Source organism: Sinocyclocheilus rhinocerous, unplaced genomic scaffold (assembly GCF_001515625.1).
Source record: "Sinocyclocheilus rhinocerous isolate Xijiao unplaced genomic scaffold, SAMN03320098_v1.1 scaffold576, whole genome shotgun sequence".
Lineage (NCBI taxonomy): Eukaryota > Metazoa > Chordata > Actinopteri > Cypriniformes > Cyprinidae > Sinocyclocheilus > Sinocyclocheilus rhinocerous.
The window spans coordinates 3,024,363-3,044,327 of record NW_015662167.1 but is presented as its reverse complement, the minus strand read 5'-3'; the positions used below and the strand labels follow the sequence as shown (position 1 = coordinate 3,044,327).

The 19,965-nt window shown below is 37.5% G+C and overlaps 1 protein-coding gene across 2 annotated transcripts in view; it reads left to right on the top strand.

The window, feature by feature from the left end:
• The window catches only part of LOC107727827 (eukaryotic translation initiation factor 4 gamma 3-like), a 59,101-nt gene that overhangs the window by 11,022 nt on the left and 28,114 nt on the right, over positions 1-19,965 (top strand). The window contains exons 2-9 of one of the 2 annotated variants that reach the window (XM_016537839.1): positions 4,464-4,536; positions 5,363-5,530; positions 7,086-7,178; positions 9,482-9,514; positions 16,631-16,807; positions 17,534-17,645; positions 17,879-17,985; positions 19,343-19,525. In XM_016537839.1, coding sequence (XP_016393325.1) covers positions 4,464-4,536; positions 5,363-5,530; positions 7,086-7,178; positions 9,482-9,514; positions 16,631-16,807; positions 17,534-17,645; positions 17,879-17,985; positions 19,343-19,525 — 946 coding nt within the window. Of the gene's footprint in view, positions 1-4,463; positions 4,537-5,362; positions 5,531-7,085; positions 7,179-9,481; positions 9,515-16,630; positions 16,808-17,533; positions 17,646-17,878; positions 17,986-19,333; positions 19,526-19,965 lie in introns of both variants that reach the window. The other variant, XM_016537838.1, reaches the window with a different exon arrangement.

Here is a 19,965-nt window from a genome sequence, read left to right as displayed (position 1 = left end):
TATCTCTTTGGATTTGAGACTTTAGTCTTTGCAACTTTACAGATCTTCTTTATGCACCAAGAGCTTGTAACACTTCAAAGAGAAAGGAAAACTTGAAATCGCATCATATGACCCCTTTAAATGTGCAACCGGTCAAATGTTTGGGCTTAGTCAGATTTTTTTTTTTCTTTTTTTTTTAAGTAGTTCCTTATGCTCATCAAGGCTGCATTTATTTAATCGGAGAACAGTAAAATCTGTAATATTGTTACAGTTATTTTCTATTTTAATATATTTTGAATAAATTTATAGTTATCAGTGTCACATGAGCCTTCAGAAATTATTCTAATTTGCTGATTTGGTCCTCAAAGAACATTTATTATTCTCAATGTTGAAAACAGTTGTGCTGCTTAATAGTTTTGTGGAAAAGTTCAAAAGAACAGCATTTATTTGAAATAAATCTTTTGTAACATTATAAAAGTCTTTACTTTTACTTTTGAAACCAATTTAATGCATCCTTGCTGAATAAAATATTCATTTATTTAAAAAAATTACTTTCTTACTGTGGATCAAGTTATTATTTCAAGTTATTATTTTAGTGAAAGATTATGAAGATAAACTTTTCATCAGTCATTCACAGTAAAGGCCCATTCACACCAAGAATGATACTTAAAGCATTAACAACTGTTCTAATTCTTTGATAATAGTGGAGTCAAAGCAAGTCGTGTCACTCACGACCTCTCGGCATGCAAGTGCAGCTCCTATCTCTTTGAATGGGGAAACATCAAATTCACCAAAACTGTTCGCGAAGCTTAAGATTAAATTTCATATTTGAAATCACCAATGAAATCTGACAACAACTGTATAATAAATGTTGTTTATTTTGCTCAAATACCATTAAAAAAAGCTTATTTCTCAGGCTAGATCAACCAGTGTGCATGCGCAGTCCTGAGCGCACATCTCAGAATGCTGACTGCTTCTATAGCAACCGAGACTAATAACAGCAGCTGCAGTGACGCACTGACTTTACCGATTAGGGATTGGCTCTTTTGCTTAGAAGGCGGTGCTTCGTTCGATAGACCAGCCATATTGCATATTGCATTTTTCCCCATTCAAAACTATACAAGTGACACGTCTTGGGTATTCTATAGTCTTTGGTGGCGTTTATACCACAAATATAATGATAATGACACAGGAGAACAATCTCGTTGGAATCAATTTAATAACTTTTTTTTCCCACCTGATGAATGATAAAAACATTGTTCTGTTGAACAGGCCTTAAGACCTTAAGAAGGTTTCATTTTGATTTCATGTTAACCGTAAGGTGCAGTGTTTGTTTGTGCACTAACAGATGTTACCACACAGAATTGAAAAAATCAATATGGTTTCACACAAGTTTGTCAAACGCTCCATATGCTATTGGTTAGGCAAACGGATAACCCCGCCCCAAACTCACGCCATTGGTTAAGCCATTGTTGCTGGTCAGGATAGTCAAAAACAAAGCAGTGTTTTCATAGCACCACAAAACTGCAGTGTTTCTGATTTTGGGGAGAACTACTAATGTCTTATGTATAGTTGTCTGCAAATTAAGCAACAAACGATGACACTTTCCCTTTAGGTTTCTGTTTCTCAACTGTCAGAGTTTTTGTGTTGGCCACAGTCTTGATGCAGCATGTACAGTGTACATGAACTGCATTTAATGAATTTTACATATGTGACCCTGGACCACAAAACCAGTCATAAGGATCAAATATTTAGAAAATCGCCTTTAAAGTTGTCCAAATTAAGTCCTTAGCAATGCATATTACTAAACAAAAATTAAGTTTTGATATATTTACGGTAGGAAATTTACAAAATATCTTCATGGAACAAGATCTTTACTTAATATCCTAATGATTTTTGGCATAAAAGAAAAATCAATCATTTTGACCCATACGATGTATTGTTGGCTATTGCTACAAATATACCTGTGCAACTTACGACTGGTTTTGTGGTCCAGGGTCACATATGCTCAGTGACCATATTCGTCTTAAGAGTGCATTACATACATTGCATACGGTATGTATGTGTGTAAATATGTATGTGTATATCTTGGCTATAACATGAGATGTGGTCATAGTACACAGCCCTGAAAATCATACTGTGTCTTTATAGCACATTCTGACCTGAGGTTCAAGTTAGCAAGGAATAAATCTCTTGAGCTTTCTCTCCCTCCCTCAGCTGTAGACCCTCTGTCTGCCACGTAGACAATCTACTTCTGGTATATCTAACATCTCTTTTTTTTCTTCCCTTGTCCTTCCTTCCTTTTTTATTTCCTTTTTTAATCATTCTACCTTCCGCTGTTTTTACTAATTTCACTCTTTTCTTCCTTCAGTCATTTAACCCTTCTTTCCATTTTTTACTTTTGCTGTGGTTTTCTTCCTCCATTCCTTCCTTTTCCTCAATTTCTTTCTTTCTTTCTTTCTTTCTTTCTTTCTTTCCTTCCTTCCACAGTTCCCTTCTATCTGTCACTCCATATGGTGCTTAATTGGATTTGCAGTAAGCTACTATGAAAGTTTAAGGCTACACAGTTTTGCCAGCTCATCCTTTGCTTTCCTCTGTACTCGTTCTACTGTCAGTAATTAAAGAGCTAATGTTTAGAGAGTAAAGGACCATCACTCTCCAGAGACTTTAACACTAATAGGATATTTTAGTGACGCTTAATAACAACTGTCTCAGTGTTTCAAAAACCCAGTTTACTCTTTGAAAATTAGTGTCCTGGCAATGTTACTAATTTTTAGTGGGTTGCTCTTTTTAGAAGTCCAATGTACAACCGTAATTCCCCTAAAATGGACTTGCTTCCCAAATTTCCTTAATTGAGTTGATGTTCCCATTTTGGCCATAAGAAAAATGGAGCTTTACTGAATAGATTGTGTTTGTTTTGAATTGGAAACATAACATCTGTTCCGTACATGTTGTTTCACCTAACTTTTCGCGTTTGGAAAATTCCTTCTTCACTTCTTCACACCTGTGTGCACACACTTGCGTGTCGTGCCATCAAAACACTTCCATGACTATGCAAAGGGATTTGGTTATGCAATGGAGTGCCAAACTGCGAACACAGGAATCAGATCGGCCTGTAATTCCAGTAAGTCGTGCCTTGTGTCCTGCCAGAGCCTCGCGAGTGTCAGCTGTCAGTTTTAACCTGATCAAATAGCCTTGTGGGCCGTCTCCCAAGCCGCATTCCTCAGGTGCACCTCTCTGAACTTGGGTTAGGAGGATGACCAGGAACATAGGTTTCCAAAGTCAGATTCCCTACACGCAAGACTGCATTCACATACTCGTTTTGGGTTGTTACGAATGAAGAAAAACCTCTCGTCACACATTATACCTCTCTTCCTGGCTGTTTTTTCCCAGCTCTTACTTCCCCCATCCCCCCCCTTTTTTCCCCTCACAGTTTAGGTTGGCAGAAGGCCAAAGAGGTAGAAGGGGGGAGAATGGGAAAGAGAGCGCAAATCGGAAGGCAGGGTTTCACAGAAAGACTAAAAAGTGTCCATGAGTGCATGAAGCGCACGAAGGAGGAAAGCCAGCCCTCCTCCACTTTCCCCGAAACCATGTGATCTGCTCATCTCTCACTTACAGACAGATATTGTAACCGCCGGAGCCGGTTTCTGATATTTTCTTTCTCTTTTTCTGTCACATCCATCCGTCTTTGTAGCTATCCGTGACTATGACTGTATGTCTGAGCGACCCTGTCATTCGTGTCACAGAATACCTCAGGCAGGTATGACAACGCAACGTTCATTAGGAACTCTTTCACCCTGCTGGAAGACTTCCTTTAGGGAAGACCAGATGAGTGATGTGTAAATGTTGCTCAACATTTAATTGTCGGTAAAACCATGATGATATCATACAGATTGTAGGTTCCCATGTCTTTCTCACCACCTGCAACCTGAACATATCTGTTATAATTTTCTTGGAATGGAACAACATATGTAAAGAGGTGCATTAACTTTAGATGGGACATTTTTGGTGGTTCAGTAACAGTATTTGGATTTTGCTGAGGAATTTTGCAGCTTATTTTAACATTTGCCATTTGTTTAATGTATTAGAACACACATTGTATCCAACAGGGCGCTGATCCGCTTCTCACGTATTTGAAATTCCATGTCAGGATTTCTGTCTGACATCTTCCTGGCCTGTGGAGGTGCGGGGTGTACTGAAAAACTGAATTGGACATTTTGAAGAAGGGAGGGAGAAAATGTTTTTGTGTTAACTTTCTCGAACCTTTGCCCCAAATGCAAGTCGCTGGAGGAAATTGACTAATATTAATTGGTGTGAAAGAGTCTGCACCATTATCGCTGAATGAACTGAATGCTTGCCATTATGAAACACAACGCTGGATGTTTTGCTTGTGGCTAATATTTTGTATTTTGTGACCTTCTTGGCTTCTAAAATTGACATTTTAAACCTATTCGGAAGATTTTCTCTAACTTTACCCTTCCCAGGATCCCTCGAGCAGCGCTATCACTAGAGGAGCGCATGTTTCCCGCCCACTCTGGGGTGACGGCGGTCTACAGTGTAAGTGATCACACACACATGTACACTTACAGTCATTACACATCCCTTGAATGTATATACATAGACAAGTCCTAAGGCCAGAAACATACTTTAAGCGAATATGTGAAAGTGTATGGTCCTATTGTACATATTTTCTGTGAGTTCTTTTGTCATTATTAGTATAAGCAGTTGATATACATGCTTTACTATCTGTCTAGGCTAGCTATATACATGTTGACAGTTTAACTAGCTTGAAATAATTTGCACAGCAAGATTTTCCTCAGACTGCTGTGCCATAAGTGTAGTTGACCTGAAAAAGACCACTTATCAATAGAACAGATTCAAACTTAACCTTTCCAAAAACCTTTATAAGATATTTAAAATATATTTAACATTGCGCACATTTCCAAAATTAAAATATTTATATAAATTAATATATTATACATTTTTATTTATATGCCCACTGTCATTCAGAAGTCTGGGATTGGCAAGATTTTTTTTAATGTTTTTCAAAAAATCTCTTTTGCTCACTAAGGCTGCATGTATTTGATAAGAAATACAGTAAAAACTGTTTTATTGTGAAATAAACTAGAAATAAACTAGAAACTTCACTATTTATTTGAAATATAATTTTTTTTGTAACATAAATGTTACTTTCCTTTTACTTTCTAAATTGATGCATCCTTAACGAAATGTGTTATATTTATATAAAACAATATAAAATATGCAAATGGAAACAATAAAGAATAAAGTGACGGCCAGGGGAATATACAACATTGTTATGTATAACTGAAAGGAGCTATTGTATGAACACTTTGTGTAAATGTTGTTTGTGGTCCTTCCACAGGTATCCAGACACCCTGGTCCTCCATACCCAGGTCACGACCTCAGCAAAACTCACCCTAATTTGGCAGGCACCCCTCCCGGCCATGCCACGTCCCCAGCCCTCTCTCAGGTATCGGTCCCTGCCGCCCCCTCGTACCGCTTCCTAAAGGGCTGGGAGACAGGTGGAGGGGTGAGTACCAACACCCTACACAACAGTCTACACAATTTTATGCTTATTCACCTGATATTTTATCTTTTAAAGGGGTCATATGATGCGATTTCAAGTTTTCCTTTCTCTTTGGAGTGTTACAAGCTGTTTGTGAATAGATAAGATCCCTAAAGTTGCAAAGACTAAAGTCTCAAACACAAAGAGATATTCTTTATAAAAGTTAAAGGGGTCATATGATGCTGCTAAAAAGAAAATTATTTTGTGTATTTGATGTAATGAAATGTGTTTATGCGGTTTAACGTAAAGAGAAAGGAAAAATTGAAATCGCATCATATGACCCCATTAAGACTCGTCCACGACCTCCTAAAACACCTCGTTTAAACACGCCTTCACATGTCTACGTCACTGTGTGAAAAGATTTGCATAACACCGCCCAAATGTTCACGCAACGAAAGAATGCGTAACGCTGATTCTCTCTGTAGTATTGTTGCTGCCGCCGCCATGTCGTGGAGATGCTGTGTGTTTCGTTGTGACAAAAGTCCAGAGTTTTGCGACCTTAGGGAGCGTGATGGATTGTAGCATGGTAGAAGACTAGTTAGGTACGCAGGTAATTATAATCAGTAATTATGTCCCCAGTGGATGCTACAAATGCCTCGTTTATAATGGGTTTTATTGGTTTTGTCTCGTCGCTTCGGCCAGGACACGGCATCACAGTATGTTAAGGGGCGTAACATTTCCGTCACATGCTTGAGGTATCCGGCCAATCACAACGCACTGGATAGCTCGCCAATCAGCGTACACCTCGCTTTTCAAAACGATGAGCTTTGTAAAATTCGACGCGTTTCAGAAAGGCGTGGCATAGAGGAGAAACAATAATGTACAGTATGTGGAAAATAATGTGTTTTTTAAACCTTAAACCGCATAAACACATTTCATTACACCAAATACACTAAATAATGTTCTTTTTTAGCAACGTCATATGACCCCTTTAAGACAGAGGAGAACTCATTAAATTTTGGTGTTGCCATGTTTTTCTGGGTCACCTTATTTTGTACCAGAAATTAGTTATGTTCTTTGCCTTTGCTGGGTCTGAATTAACTGTGACATTTAGACTTGTGTATTACATTTAGACGGCTGATGTTTTGGCACACACACACACACTCGCAATACAGAGTGCTATGGTTTTGTGTTATGAGTGATTTTTGCTCTGCTCTCCTCACCATGGTTACCACCAGCCTGAAGGAACACTGTCGCTATTTTATAAATAGTGTTTCCAGCCGACACAGGTGCTGTAATGATCCCACGACTTTCTCACACACACACACACACACACACTCTCTGGACAGATATATACACACTCCACAGACACTTTTATATAAACTCTGTTGCTGTGGATTGATTGGAGGGTAATGTATTCATCTGGGTTTTGTCTGACAAAGAAATTAAGTCAATATGCACACACTCAGATAATGATGAGCTCTTGCTATTTTGTATCCTGTGCTGTGAATGGAAACTATATATCATGCTTCAAAAGGAAGTTGCCTAACCTTTTCGCTGTCTATGATTCACTCCTTAGCCTCCATATAACCCAGCTCAGAATGCAGGCTCCGCCCCTCTGGTGTACTCACCACAGACGCAGCCAATGAACATACAGCCGCAAACTCGGCCGGTAAGCATTGCACTCTGCCCATGTACATTAAAGGGGTCATACAATGCATTTTTTTATTATTTTTAATGTTTCCTGAGGTGCACTTACAATTTCAGTAGGGATTTTTTCCACTAAAAACGATCATAATTTAGATATAAATGGTCATTTTCTACCCTGATTTTAGCCCTCTGATTTGAACACTCTGCTGGAAGGGACGTGTCTGCTGTGAGACTTCAGTGTAAATGCCCACTACTATGATTGGCTAATATCTCTGCATATGATATGAAGAGCAATGAGCATTAAATGAGCATTACATGTGTTACAGTAAAAACTTTTACTGTAACAGCCGCCAAGATTAACTAATTGTGAAAAGTGTTGATTTTGGCATTATATTGAATATTATTTATATTGGTATATAAAATAATCACAGTGTAGATATCAGATGGTTTTCAGGCTGCCAACAGGAACAGTGTGAAATTGATAATTTAGTCACTGGCGTGATTCACTAATGCATAAACAACCGTAAACCACTTTGTAACAAAAAAAAAACAAAAAAAACGATTGCCTATTCTGCAGATTGTCCAGCAAATTGATGCTTTCAGTATAGGCACCTAGGCATCTATGTGTTTGGAAAAAAAAAAAAAGTGAAATTAAATACCTTTCATTTGTAAGATATTTTATTATCACATATTATTTAGAATATAAAATGTTTTTGGTTTGAATTTCCAGCAAAAAAATAACCATGTTGTGAATATTCCATTATTGTGATATAAGTGCTTATCATTACTCATAGCGTGATATAATATTTTATACATACTTTCATTCAAAAGTTTGGAGTTGGTAAGATTTTTTTTAAAGGGATAGTTCACTCAAAAATTAAAATTCTGTCATTAATTACAAAAAAATTGTCAAGTGCTTTTGGTGATACAAACAACAACAACAATAAACCCTTAAATGAATTATTCACTCAAAAATGAATATTCTGTCATTAATAACTAGGGAGATAATGTTACTATCGCGATAGCAATACTCTCTCGGTGTCATCGTGGTCACATGACGATATAAAACGATAGGTCTTCCAGGCAAAAAGTGTAGTTTTTTAAATCTACTGTATTTAAACTACTTATTCTAACATACAATATTTTTAAAGTTGTGTTTTGGGCCATTATGCTTTGGCACAGTATCTGTCAAACAAACTAAATTCGAAAGCACAATATGGCTTAATCCCTTCATCAACTCTGTTTTCGCTGCGCGTTTCAAAGCGAAGTCTTCATTTGTCTTTTTTTTTTAATATCTCACTAAATATCGTACCGTGGACTTCATATCGAGAGATTTTGATATTGTTACATCCCTATTAATTATTCACCCTCATGTCGTTTCAAACCTGTAAGACCTTTGTTCATCTTTGTAACACAAATTAAGATATTTTTGATGAAATCCGAGAGCTTTCTGACCCTGCATAGACAGCAAAGGAACTACCATGTTCAAGGCCCAGAAAGGTAGTAAGGACATAGATAAAATAGTCCATGTGGCATCAGTGGTTCAACCATAATTTTATGAAGATACAAGAATACTTTTTTTGCTCAAAGAAAACCAAAATAATTTTTTAACAATGTCCTTACTACGTTTCTGCATGGCCTTGAAAATGCAGTTGCATTGCTGTATATGCAGGGTCATAAAGCTTTCGGATTTCATAAAAAATATCTTGATCTTTCATAAATCATTTTAATATGCTGATTTGCTGCTCAAGAAACACTTCTTTTTATTATCAATGTTGAAAACAGATTTGCTGCTCAATATTTTTGTGGAAACCATGATACTTTTATTTTTCATAATTCTTTGATGAATATAACATTTAGAAGAAAAGCTTTTATTTGAAATTTAAATCTTTTGCAACATTATCAAGTATTAATTCTTTTAAAAATTCATACTCACACCAAATTTGTAAAAGATACCACACATAATTTGGCTCGCCTAATTAATATATAAAAAAAAGCTAAAAAATTAGGAGTGTTACCGTGAGGTTGTTGGACTTGCTGACTTTAAAGGATAAGTCCACTTCCAGAATATACATTTCCTGATAAGTGGACTTATCCTTTAAGTGCCTGAATCAAACCAACTTCAGTCATTAATATTAAGACCAGCCAATAGGACCACCTGCTCTGCTGACATGTCATACAACCCTGCTATGCAGCTCTTGTTTAATTTGTAATGGAAATGCAAAGTTATTCAAGGTGAATCATCTGTTATCCTCACAGTCTCGCCATTCTTTCTCTTCCTTTCCTGCTCCTGATGACCTTAAAACATGCTGCCATCTCTATTAGTTTGTGACGGGGCCTCGGCCGACCCACCATCAGGTAAATCCCACAGACCTATCAGACACTTCTTAAGAAGTTTTTTTTTTTTTTTTAGCCATTTATAATTGATGATATTATTGTATTATAATAAACACATTATTTTCAATACTTGCATATTACGACACCTACTGTATTCAGTTTACTACAAATACTCCTAAGTGATAGCTCAACCAGTGAGTTGAGTTTGGTGATGCTTGTGGTGCAGAAATGCCTCTCTTCAGCTTTATGAACCATTATGACTATTGAAATAAATGAACTTTTCCACGACATTCTAATTTATTGAGATGCACCTGTATTCATATTACATATTCGTGTGTTAGCTCGACTGTGTAACGAGCTCCCCGTCCTTGAGAACCAGACATCAGAAGTATCTCCTCTGACTCATCCGTTTCTTGTCTTTTCTGAAGGAGCGTCTAAATGATGATGTTTTGTATTCATGTTATCTGATGAGCAGATGTGCGATGAAGACTGACGCTGATTGCTAATGCTTGTCAATACTGTTAGTGCACCTTTTATTAGATGAAATACTTCAGTGTGTTACTTTCCTGAGCAGAAACATTGTTGTACGTGTTTAGAAGAATTGGGCTTTTGTCAGTCGTAACCAAATGCATTCAGAGGTCATTAAGATAATTAGAATGGAAGTTGCTTTGGGCAGCTTTACACTTGTCCGTACATGCATTAGTGTGTGTGTTCCAGATATTCCATCCGCTGTGCTTTGGTGTCTCATTACAAGGAGAAACTCGTTTGTCATTTGTTGCTAATGATTTGTTTATGCGTTTTGCGTGTAGCCACAAGCCCATGCGAGTGCGTCCACAAGCATCTGACCTCTAAGGAAAGTTCTGTGACTTTCTGCCCCAACCTGCCACATGTCTCTCTCTTTCCAGTGGCTTAAATTTAATTGCACCAGAATTAAAATCACAGGAAACAACAAGATTTGCAGTACGATACTGACACAAACTATAAGGAAAGCCTTAAGGTGCGGTCACATTAGCAAACTTTTGGCGAGATTGCTGCAAGAGCTCCATTGTTCATTGTCAAGTGTAGCAATTAATGAAGCTCACACAGAAGTCACATTCAAATCAAGCAGCTTTCCATTATTGAACGTGACGGATTTGTGTGACCAACTTTTTCGCCCTCACACAAAACTCCTGATAATGTGGATTCCTATTGAGATGACCGGATTTCGTCTGTGTAATTTTTGCCGAGCAGTTGTATATGCCACCACACCTTGAGTGTAAAGGTGCTGTCACTTTTACTATTGTTTGGCGAATTTTCACAGACAAAATCAATCACAACCAAGAATTTTCCCATGCAGATTTTGCAGTGGGTTCAGAATCAGAAAATTACTTCTGTGTGTGAAATGTTTCATGTATCGCTACATTATGGACAATATACAGTGGACCTTTTTTTGCCTTAATACTTTTGTTTAGAGGGGAAATAAAGCAAAAAGCATAACAATGTACAGAGGTCTGTGAAGGGTTCACCTTATAGAACAGCACTTGACTATGTAATGTGCAGCAGTGAAAGAAGCTTTGACATCTGTGCTGATGTTAAAAGAGCTGAGTTAAGGTTTCATTTCTCCCCTGTGGCTGTGGCAAGTCCCAGCTCGCTTCCACTGCAGACTGGGTAAAACTGATGCCTACAGGCCATTAGAAAACAAACAGAAATAGGAGAGAGTGGAAAGGGAGTGTCACACACACACACACGCACACACACACACACACACAGAGCAGAGGCTGGAATAGTTGGCTGGTGTTGAATGTTGGTCAGCAAGAGAAATGAAGAACATATAGGTCAGAAGCCTCTGTGGTGCATGATGAAAGATTCTAGCACTTGTGATAATATATTTATATATTAATTTTAATATAGAGATATATATTGAATATATTTTAATTCAGTGACTTGTTTTAAAGAAATAAATACTTTTGTTCAGTACGGATGCATTAAATTAATGCTTTTCTTTTGAACTTTCTATTGATCAAAGAAAAAAAATATTAAGCAGCACAACTGTTAATAATAAATGTTTCTTGAGTGGCAAATCAGCATATCAGAATGATTTCAGAAGGATTATGTGACACGGAAGACTGGAGTAGTGATGCTGAAAATTCAGCTTTGCCATCACAGGAATAATTACATTTTAAAATATATTCACATAGAACAGTTATTTTGAATTATAATAATATTTTGTGTTTTTGATCAAATAATCCAGCCTTGGGCTTGTTAAAGGGATAGTTCACCCAAAAATGAAAATGCTGTCATTAATTACTCACCCTCATGTTGTTCAAAACCCACAAGACTTTCGTTCATTTTTGGGACACAAATTAACATATTTTTGATGAAATCCGAAAGCTTTCTGACCCTGCATAGACAGCAACGCAATTACCATGTTCAAGGCCCAGAAAGGTAGTAAGGACATCATTAAAATAGTCCATGTGACATCAGTGGTTCAACCATAACATTATGAAGCTACAATAATACTTTTTGTGCGTAAAAAGAAAACAAAAATAACAACTTTATTCAACAATTTCTCCATGTCAGTCTTTGATGCGTGTTCACGAGAGTAACATGGCGTATGCGTGTACATTCCTCTGCTTGCAAACAAGGTGCAGTGCATCCAAGTTCTATGTCAGAACGCCATCTTCTGAGTGAGCAGCATCACACGCATGCGTGGTACTGACAGGGAAGACTGACAAAAAGTATTCTCGTAGCTTTATAAAATTACAGTTGAACTAGTGCTCTGCATTTAACCCATCCAAAGTGCACACACACAGCAGTGAACACACACACACACCGTGAACACACACCCGGAGCAGTGGGCAGCCATTTATGCTGCGGCGCCCGGGGAGCAGTTGGGGGTTCGGTGCCTTGCTCAAGGGCACCTCAGTCATGGTATTGAAGGTGGGAGAGAGCGCTGTACATTCACTCCCCCCACCTACAATCCCTGCCGGTACGAGACTCGAACCCACAACCTTTGGGTTACGAGTCCGACTCTCTAACCATTAGGCCACGACTTCCCTATCCCTCCCTTAATCCATAATTTATTTGCAAAATGCCCATAGTTACAGAATCACCCTAATATATATAGGAGCATCCATTTATTTCATTCACGTTCCACATTCAATTTGTTCCCCTCTATTATTTTCTCTCATGCTCTCTAATGCTCTTTTCTATCCCTGTCATAGATCCACAATCTCTCATGCCCTCTTTCTCTCTCTTTCTGCCATTCAGATACATGCATTCATTCTTATCTCTGTCCCTTACAAACACACAGACACCAAGTCTCCGCTTCCATCCCTCCCTGGCATTTCCACACACACACACGCTCTCTCTCTTCCGCACACACTTGTACGGCATTGTGACAGTAGTTTAGCACAGAGTGGTCTTCGCCCCAGGCTGCGCTCGATCCCCTGTCGGCCTGTATGAGTCACAGTGAGAGGAAATCACCCACTACACACACACAAGCAATGTTTGTTCTCCAGTGGTGGTCTTCTGTTTCTGTTTCTTTTCGTTCTTGTTTCCTTTGTCAGGTCTCTGTTTTCACCTTTGACCCGAAGGTCTATAAACCAATATTTATGACAGTTTAAAAAAAATTAATTTTATGAAGTATTAAATACTTTATAAATACCCCCATCCCCCCCCGAGATTTATAGTTTTAGTTTTAGCTGTATTTAATTTTTATTAAATAAAAACCACAGTGAGTTAAATGGTCATTTTAGTAGCGAAATGAGATTTATTCTAGGTGTTTTATGAGGACAGGTTCTGTATAAAAAATTAAAGTACATTTTTGGTTTTATTTCATTTTGGAGTCACAAAAAAATTTAACTTTTGGAATGATTGTAATTTAACTTACCCACATCTTTTTCTGAGCATTTGTTCAGCCATTAACCATCTTTACTTGGCATCTCTGCTCATTTGTTGCTGAATCCGTTGTTTCCTTTTGTCCTTATGCAAACAGAGCGTACTGTGTCCTCATATGCCGTAGATTTAATTAGAGAGCTGTTTCTCTCAGCAAGTTGTTTTAGTGTCAGATCTTCTTTTCAGCTACTAGTGTGAGTTGCCCCAGCATTAGGGCTGCACGATTATGACAAAAATCATAATTGACGATTATCCAAACGCGATATCAGCACGTCTCCACGCACTTAAGATAACATGTAGAAAGAAAAAAACATATCTTAAGCGTGCAGAATAACATAAGTGGACTTTGAACGATTAATTGCCGCTTTGAACAATTACGTAATTGTGGCATCCATAATTGTAATTGCGATTAGAAATTCAATTAATTGTGCAGCCCTACCCAGCATGCCACTCTATTACACGATCTCACACATAGTGCATCCATTTACAGTGAAGCATGCCAGTCCAGTCCCGTAACCACATCATTTTATAGGGTACATAGTGACACCCAGCTTGGGTCAGTCTTTTATTTTCTGTGTATTTAAAGAAATCAACTCATCCAGTTCTTCCTGAGCTTTTTGATAGTCACATAATGATAAATGCTCTCCAAAGAGCACAACTCAAGACTCTCAACATCATTTTTATTGGAGGACTGACACTCTGAGCACAGACAGTAATGTGTAATCTCCGCTCTGCTTTCAGACACGAGCGGATCAGTTCTGTGGTGTTTAAATCACTTTTCAGCCACCCATCAAGGGGCGTCTGCTGCATTTATTGTTCTTGTCTCTACACACACTCGTGGCTTTGGGAAATCTCTCAGAGGCTTGCTTAATGATAGGCTTGGATTATTCTGAGCCATGTTGTTGGATGTTTTTGGGTGTACCTGAGCCGTGTGATTAGGTTGGATGTTGTCTAAGAGAGAACTGAAAATAACCTTTTGCCTTGGAAATGGTGGCAAATTGTGGAAATGTATCCACAAAAATATTAGACAGCAGAACTGTTTTCAACACTAATAAGAAATGTGTGTTAAGCATCAGATAAGCATATTATAAAGATTTCTGTAGGATCATGTGACACTGAAGACTAGAGTAAAGCCCCGTTCACACCAAGGATGATAACTATAAAGCTAACTATAAAAATAACGATATTAGCGTCCACACCAGTGAACGATATCGTCTGTTTATTCTTAGCCCACGCGTGTCTGCCGCTTTAAATTCTCGAGCTCATTATAGAGCAATATACAATATACAATTGATTCGGATTGGGTGTCAAAGTTTTTATCGTTCATCAGCTGGAAAAAAATCGTTCTGAAAGCGATTCCAACAATATCGTTTCTCTGTGCCTTTATCGTTATAGCTGTGGTGTGGACTCCGCTATTCTTTAATACTGAGAACGATTTTTAGTACTATATCTTATGAAAGGGCCTAATAGCTACTGAAAATTCAACTTATAAATCACACTGAAATAAATTAAAAATAATTAAAAATTAAGTACAATTTTAATATATTAACTAGAAAATATATTCTGAAATATATAGAAAAAATATTCAAATAGAAAACTATAATTTTTTATTATAATACTAACACCTAATATTATTATTTTTTATTTGAAATCCTGAAAAAGATGGAATGGAATAAGCTTCTAAGCATGGCCATAATAATCAACATTTTAGTGTTATGGATTTTTTTTTTATTGTGTATGATGGTTGGGGCAAAATGGTGTGAAATCACAACATCTAGTCTTGGAATCGAGCATTTTGTAGAACCTGTTTTCTACTGGAACTATTTACTAAAGCAATCATCTGTCTGTTGTGACAGACACCCGGGAGTGAGTAGCGCACCAAAAATCAGCAGTAGACTTTAGAAAATAATGTCCTTTAATTTCTCCACTAGTTTTCAAATAAACCTGCAGATTCTGCTTAATAACTGGAACATTGCTCACAACAGGCAACCTGAAGTTTCGACAGTAGTTGCAATGACATTTATTGTTAAAGGTGGTGAATTTGTCCATGATGCTGCATTGATGGATTTGGCTTTAAATGAGAGGAAGTAAGAAATTACATTTCTCAGAAAGAGTTTTACTGTCCTGACTATTAGGACCCTAAAGCAAAACATAATAATAACCAAAATAATAATAATAATAATAAAGTCTGGGTAAGCCCAAAATATTAAATTTAAAAAAATAGTCACAATTAAATAGTTAAAATTAAATGTCTAAATATATTACAAACTATAATGTTTTTTACTTACAATCATTTCAAGGGATTGAAAATGTCTCCAACTGGAAGAATCAACCACACAGACAGACAGACATTCAGACTTTATTAATCCTATGAGAAAAACTGCATATGGTGTTTGCATATCGTATGTGTAAGGCCCGTTCACACCAAGCACGATAACTAAAGATAACGATAAAGATACAGTACTAAAAATCGTTCTCAATATTAAAGAATAGCAGAGTCCACAACACAGCTATAACGATAAAGGCACAGAGAAACAATATCATTGGAATCCCTTTCAGAACGATTTTTTCCAGTTGATGAACGTTAAAAACATTGACACCCAATCAGAATCAATCCTGCTATAATGAGCTCAGGAATTTAAATAAACAGACGATATTGTTCGCTGGTGTGGACGCTAATATCGTTATCTTTATAGTTATCGTTCATGGTGTGAATGGGGCTATAGAATCAGGCAGAGAGAGAGAGGTCACCTCTTGCTCCAGTGCTGCCCGGCTGCTATCGCCCACTGACTGGGTTTGCTGAGGTAATATTTGCTGTGCTGAGTGAGAGAGCGAGACAAATAGAGGGAAAGCGGGGGAGGTAATGATGGGGGAGGGGACGACTCCACCAGCAGGCATGCAGTATTCTCCCGATGAATAAACCGTTGTGCCAAAGCTGTGCCACCACCCTGTTACAGCGGAGAATGAGAATACTGCTCATTTCTCCAGGCTGCTGTGTGTGTGTGTGTGTTTATGTTTGTTTCATTGTGTCTGTTTGATGAGCAGAATTGATATAATTCATCTAGCATATATGATCACTGCTGTTCCAGCGTCTGAATATCAGATTGTCAATTAACTGCAAATTCAAATGCCTCATGATTTGAATACACTGCCTGACAGACACAGGAGAATGTCCTGAGGTGAACTGACTTGTCAACACTGACTTGTTTCTCTTCTCTCTCTGTTTCTACTTAACTCTCATTTCTTTGACTTCCTCCTCAGTTCCTCCACAGGACTCAGTTACAGCCAGCACGGCCTGCCCTTCCTACCAACAGCCCCTCCATTCGGCCGGGCTCACAGACCCCAACGGCTACGGTTTATTCTCCCAACCAGCCCATCATGATGACTATGACGCATATGCCCTTTCCTACCCAGACACACCAATACTACATTCCTCAGGTAAAGAGTCAGTAAATCTGTTACTGTGAAATCACCAAAAATGGATTGTATACACAAAATAATTTCAGGATTCCCACAGCGATGGAAAAACCCTTAATATTATGGAATTTTTAATTTGAGAGATTTATCAAATGTTTTTAATGCAATTTTATTTGCCATTATATCTGTTTCATTATTTAATTTATTTATAAATAAAACCTGAATGGGATGTTTTTTTATGGCATAAATGGGTTTCATTTTATGTATGGTATTGTGTTTTATTTAGATTTGTATGGTAGAATTTGTATGGTTTATAATTGTATTTTTATATTACATATATAAAATGATTATATATTAAACATTTTATAGTAAATATGACAAAATGTTAATATACAACATATTTAAGGAATTGTTTGTGTATTACCATGTAATGTTTAAATATGTTTAATTCATGAAATATTCATGAAATATATTTATATTAAATGTTTATAAGTATTGAAGTATTAAGTATTTTTCTTTCATTTCTTTAAATAAAATTCACATGGGATGCTTAACAAAACATATTCTTTAAATGCATTTAAGGCTATATAAAATTTTGATCAGATGATTAACAAAAGTCATTTGCTGTTTTGTATAGTAGAAATTAATATAATCGAAGCTCAGTGAATATTAAAATATTGTATTTTTGTGCAGTTGTACACGTATATAAATATATATTTAAATGAGATTCTCCACCTCTTCTCTTAGTATCGTCATAGTGCACCTTACGTGGGACACCCGCAGCAATATGCCATCCAGCCGCCAGGGTCTGGAACCTTCTACCCAGGACCCGGCCCTGGGGAATACCCTGCTCCTTATGGCAAGTACAGGCCTCTCTATAGTGCACATTTCAGTGTGAGCGTGCTTGCATCACACCCAGCTGGTTTATATTAGCTCCAGGTAGTTTCAGTGTGTGTCTGATTAACTAACTAAGAAATGACCCTGTTTCCAGAAAGCGATTCACTCCGAGGCTGTTTAGATCTCATGTGAAAGCAGCTCACATAGCGACGTGACTCACTTTTTTCCTTCCTTCCATCTCTTTTCCAACAACAGCTGCCGGGCCGCCATATTACGCCGGCCAGACAGTGTACCCTCCCTCTCCACCCATCATAGTGCCTGCACCACTGCCACCTCCACCAACCAAGCGTGAAAAGAAACCAGTGAGTACCTGAAACACTCTGCCTCATTTTAGAAACACCAAGGGATCCACTTAGTTTTCAATTCATTTTAGACTGATAAGGCTTGGATTTAATCCCAAAGGCCCTGGCTGGCAGACCCAATATTAAATGCGAAATGCTGTTAAAAGGGATATTCATCAAGTATTAGTTTTACCCTGGTATTGGCCTTGGCTTTTTGTGTAATTATGTCATCCTAGTCTATTAAATTTCCAGAATTTAAGATGAAGAGTAAGTATTGATTTTGTCCAGGAATGTAGTCAATGTGTGTGCCATGCAACTCCTGACATATTTGGATCAGACTGTTTGATGTGGTGGTTTTGTTGCATGCTGGGAGGTTGGCATAGCCGAGGTGTTTTATCCCACGCCAAAGTGAGAATTAAGCCAGTTAGAAATCACCCAGCCTCCTGCAAAATGCCACATACATTTTAAAATAAATCATGGGAAGTAACTCTTTAGTATTGGGGTTTAATGATGGGATTTAGAAAAATGGAACCCAGTTGAATGTGTTACATTTCCAGAAAGGTCTACTAAGTCAGTGAGCTTGATGCCTTTTTGAAAGATTATATCTGTTCCATCCAGCCAATTAAAATGTCAGCTCATATCTAAGCATTTTTCAAAGATTGATTTTGAATTCACCACATAAATCAAACTCTCTGGATACACATCCCAATGAAATGTTTCAGTTCTCAAGACCAACAAAAAAGAATGTGCTATTGAAAATACTCCTGTAAGTGAAGTTGTATATTCTTATAAGTATTAACAAATTAAATTAAAATGTCATATAGCTCTGGAGTCATGAGTCTTTTCTCAAGTAAACAGAACAATGAAACATAAAATCAAATTTTGAAATGTATATTTTAATTTAGAGTTATGCTACCATTTAAAAGTTTGGAGTTGGGTAAAATGTTTTGATATTTTTGAAAGAAGTCTCAAAAATGATCAAAAATACAGTAAAACAGTAATGTTTGAAATATTATTACAATTTAAAGTAACTGTTTTCCATTTAATATTTCTAAAATTTCATTTATTCCTGTAATGGAAAAGCTAAATTTTCAGCAGCCATTACTCCAGTCTTCAGTGTCACATGATTCTTCAGAAATCATTCTAAATCACACTGATTTGATGCTTAAAAAAAAAATGTAATCAAAAAATTTTTTCTGACTTCAAACTTTTGAATGGTGGTTTAATAAAGTAATGTAAAAGGAATGTTTTCAGCAAACAATGCCTTAAAATATAGTTGGTACTGAAGTACTGGTACTTCTGACAGCCCTCTAGGGAACTGCGATCGACCCGGATGCTTTAGTGAGTTATTTGTTGTTTTGCGCCATTGTTCTCTCAGATTCGGATCCGAGACCCCAACCAGGGTGGAAAGGACATCACAGAGGAAATTATGTTTGGAAGCCGGAATCCTACTCCTCCTACAGGGCACCCGGCCTCCACCTTAACCCCACCTGCAGGACGGCCCTCCTCGACACCAACCCCACCCACAGGACACCTGTCCTCCACACCCACCCCTCCACAGGCAAGAAATACATATTGTCCATTGCCTCCACAAAATGGCATCACTTCAAAAAGGGGCAGGTGTAGTCTGAGCTAAAATTACAAGTAGTTTCTTAGGAAAATGATTTATCAGGTGCCAGAATTTGTTTTTTCTTGGGTATTTATACTTGAAGTAATTATTCACTTCAGTGGAGTGCAGTGCTTAATGCGTTTAACACAAGTTCATGCGTCATGTGAGTGTTTAACACGTCTTTAATAATTAGCACCGCTTTAAACTCTCACTACTCATGTCCATTGGGTCCTTGGCTCAGCTGTTTTAAGCTTACCTGTCTAATGCTATTTTCCAGATATGTATAGCCACCCACTACTCTCTCTCTCTCTCTCTCTCTCTCTCTCTCTCTCTCTCTCTGTTTCGCTTCCTGTTGATGCCATCACCTCCTCTTTGGATTCAGTTCGGCCGGT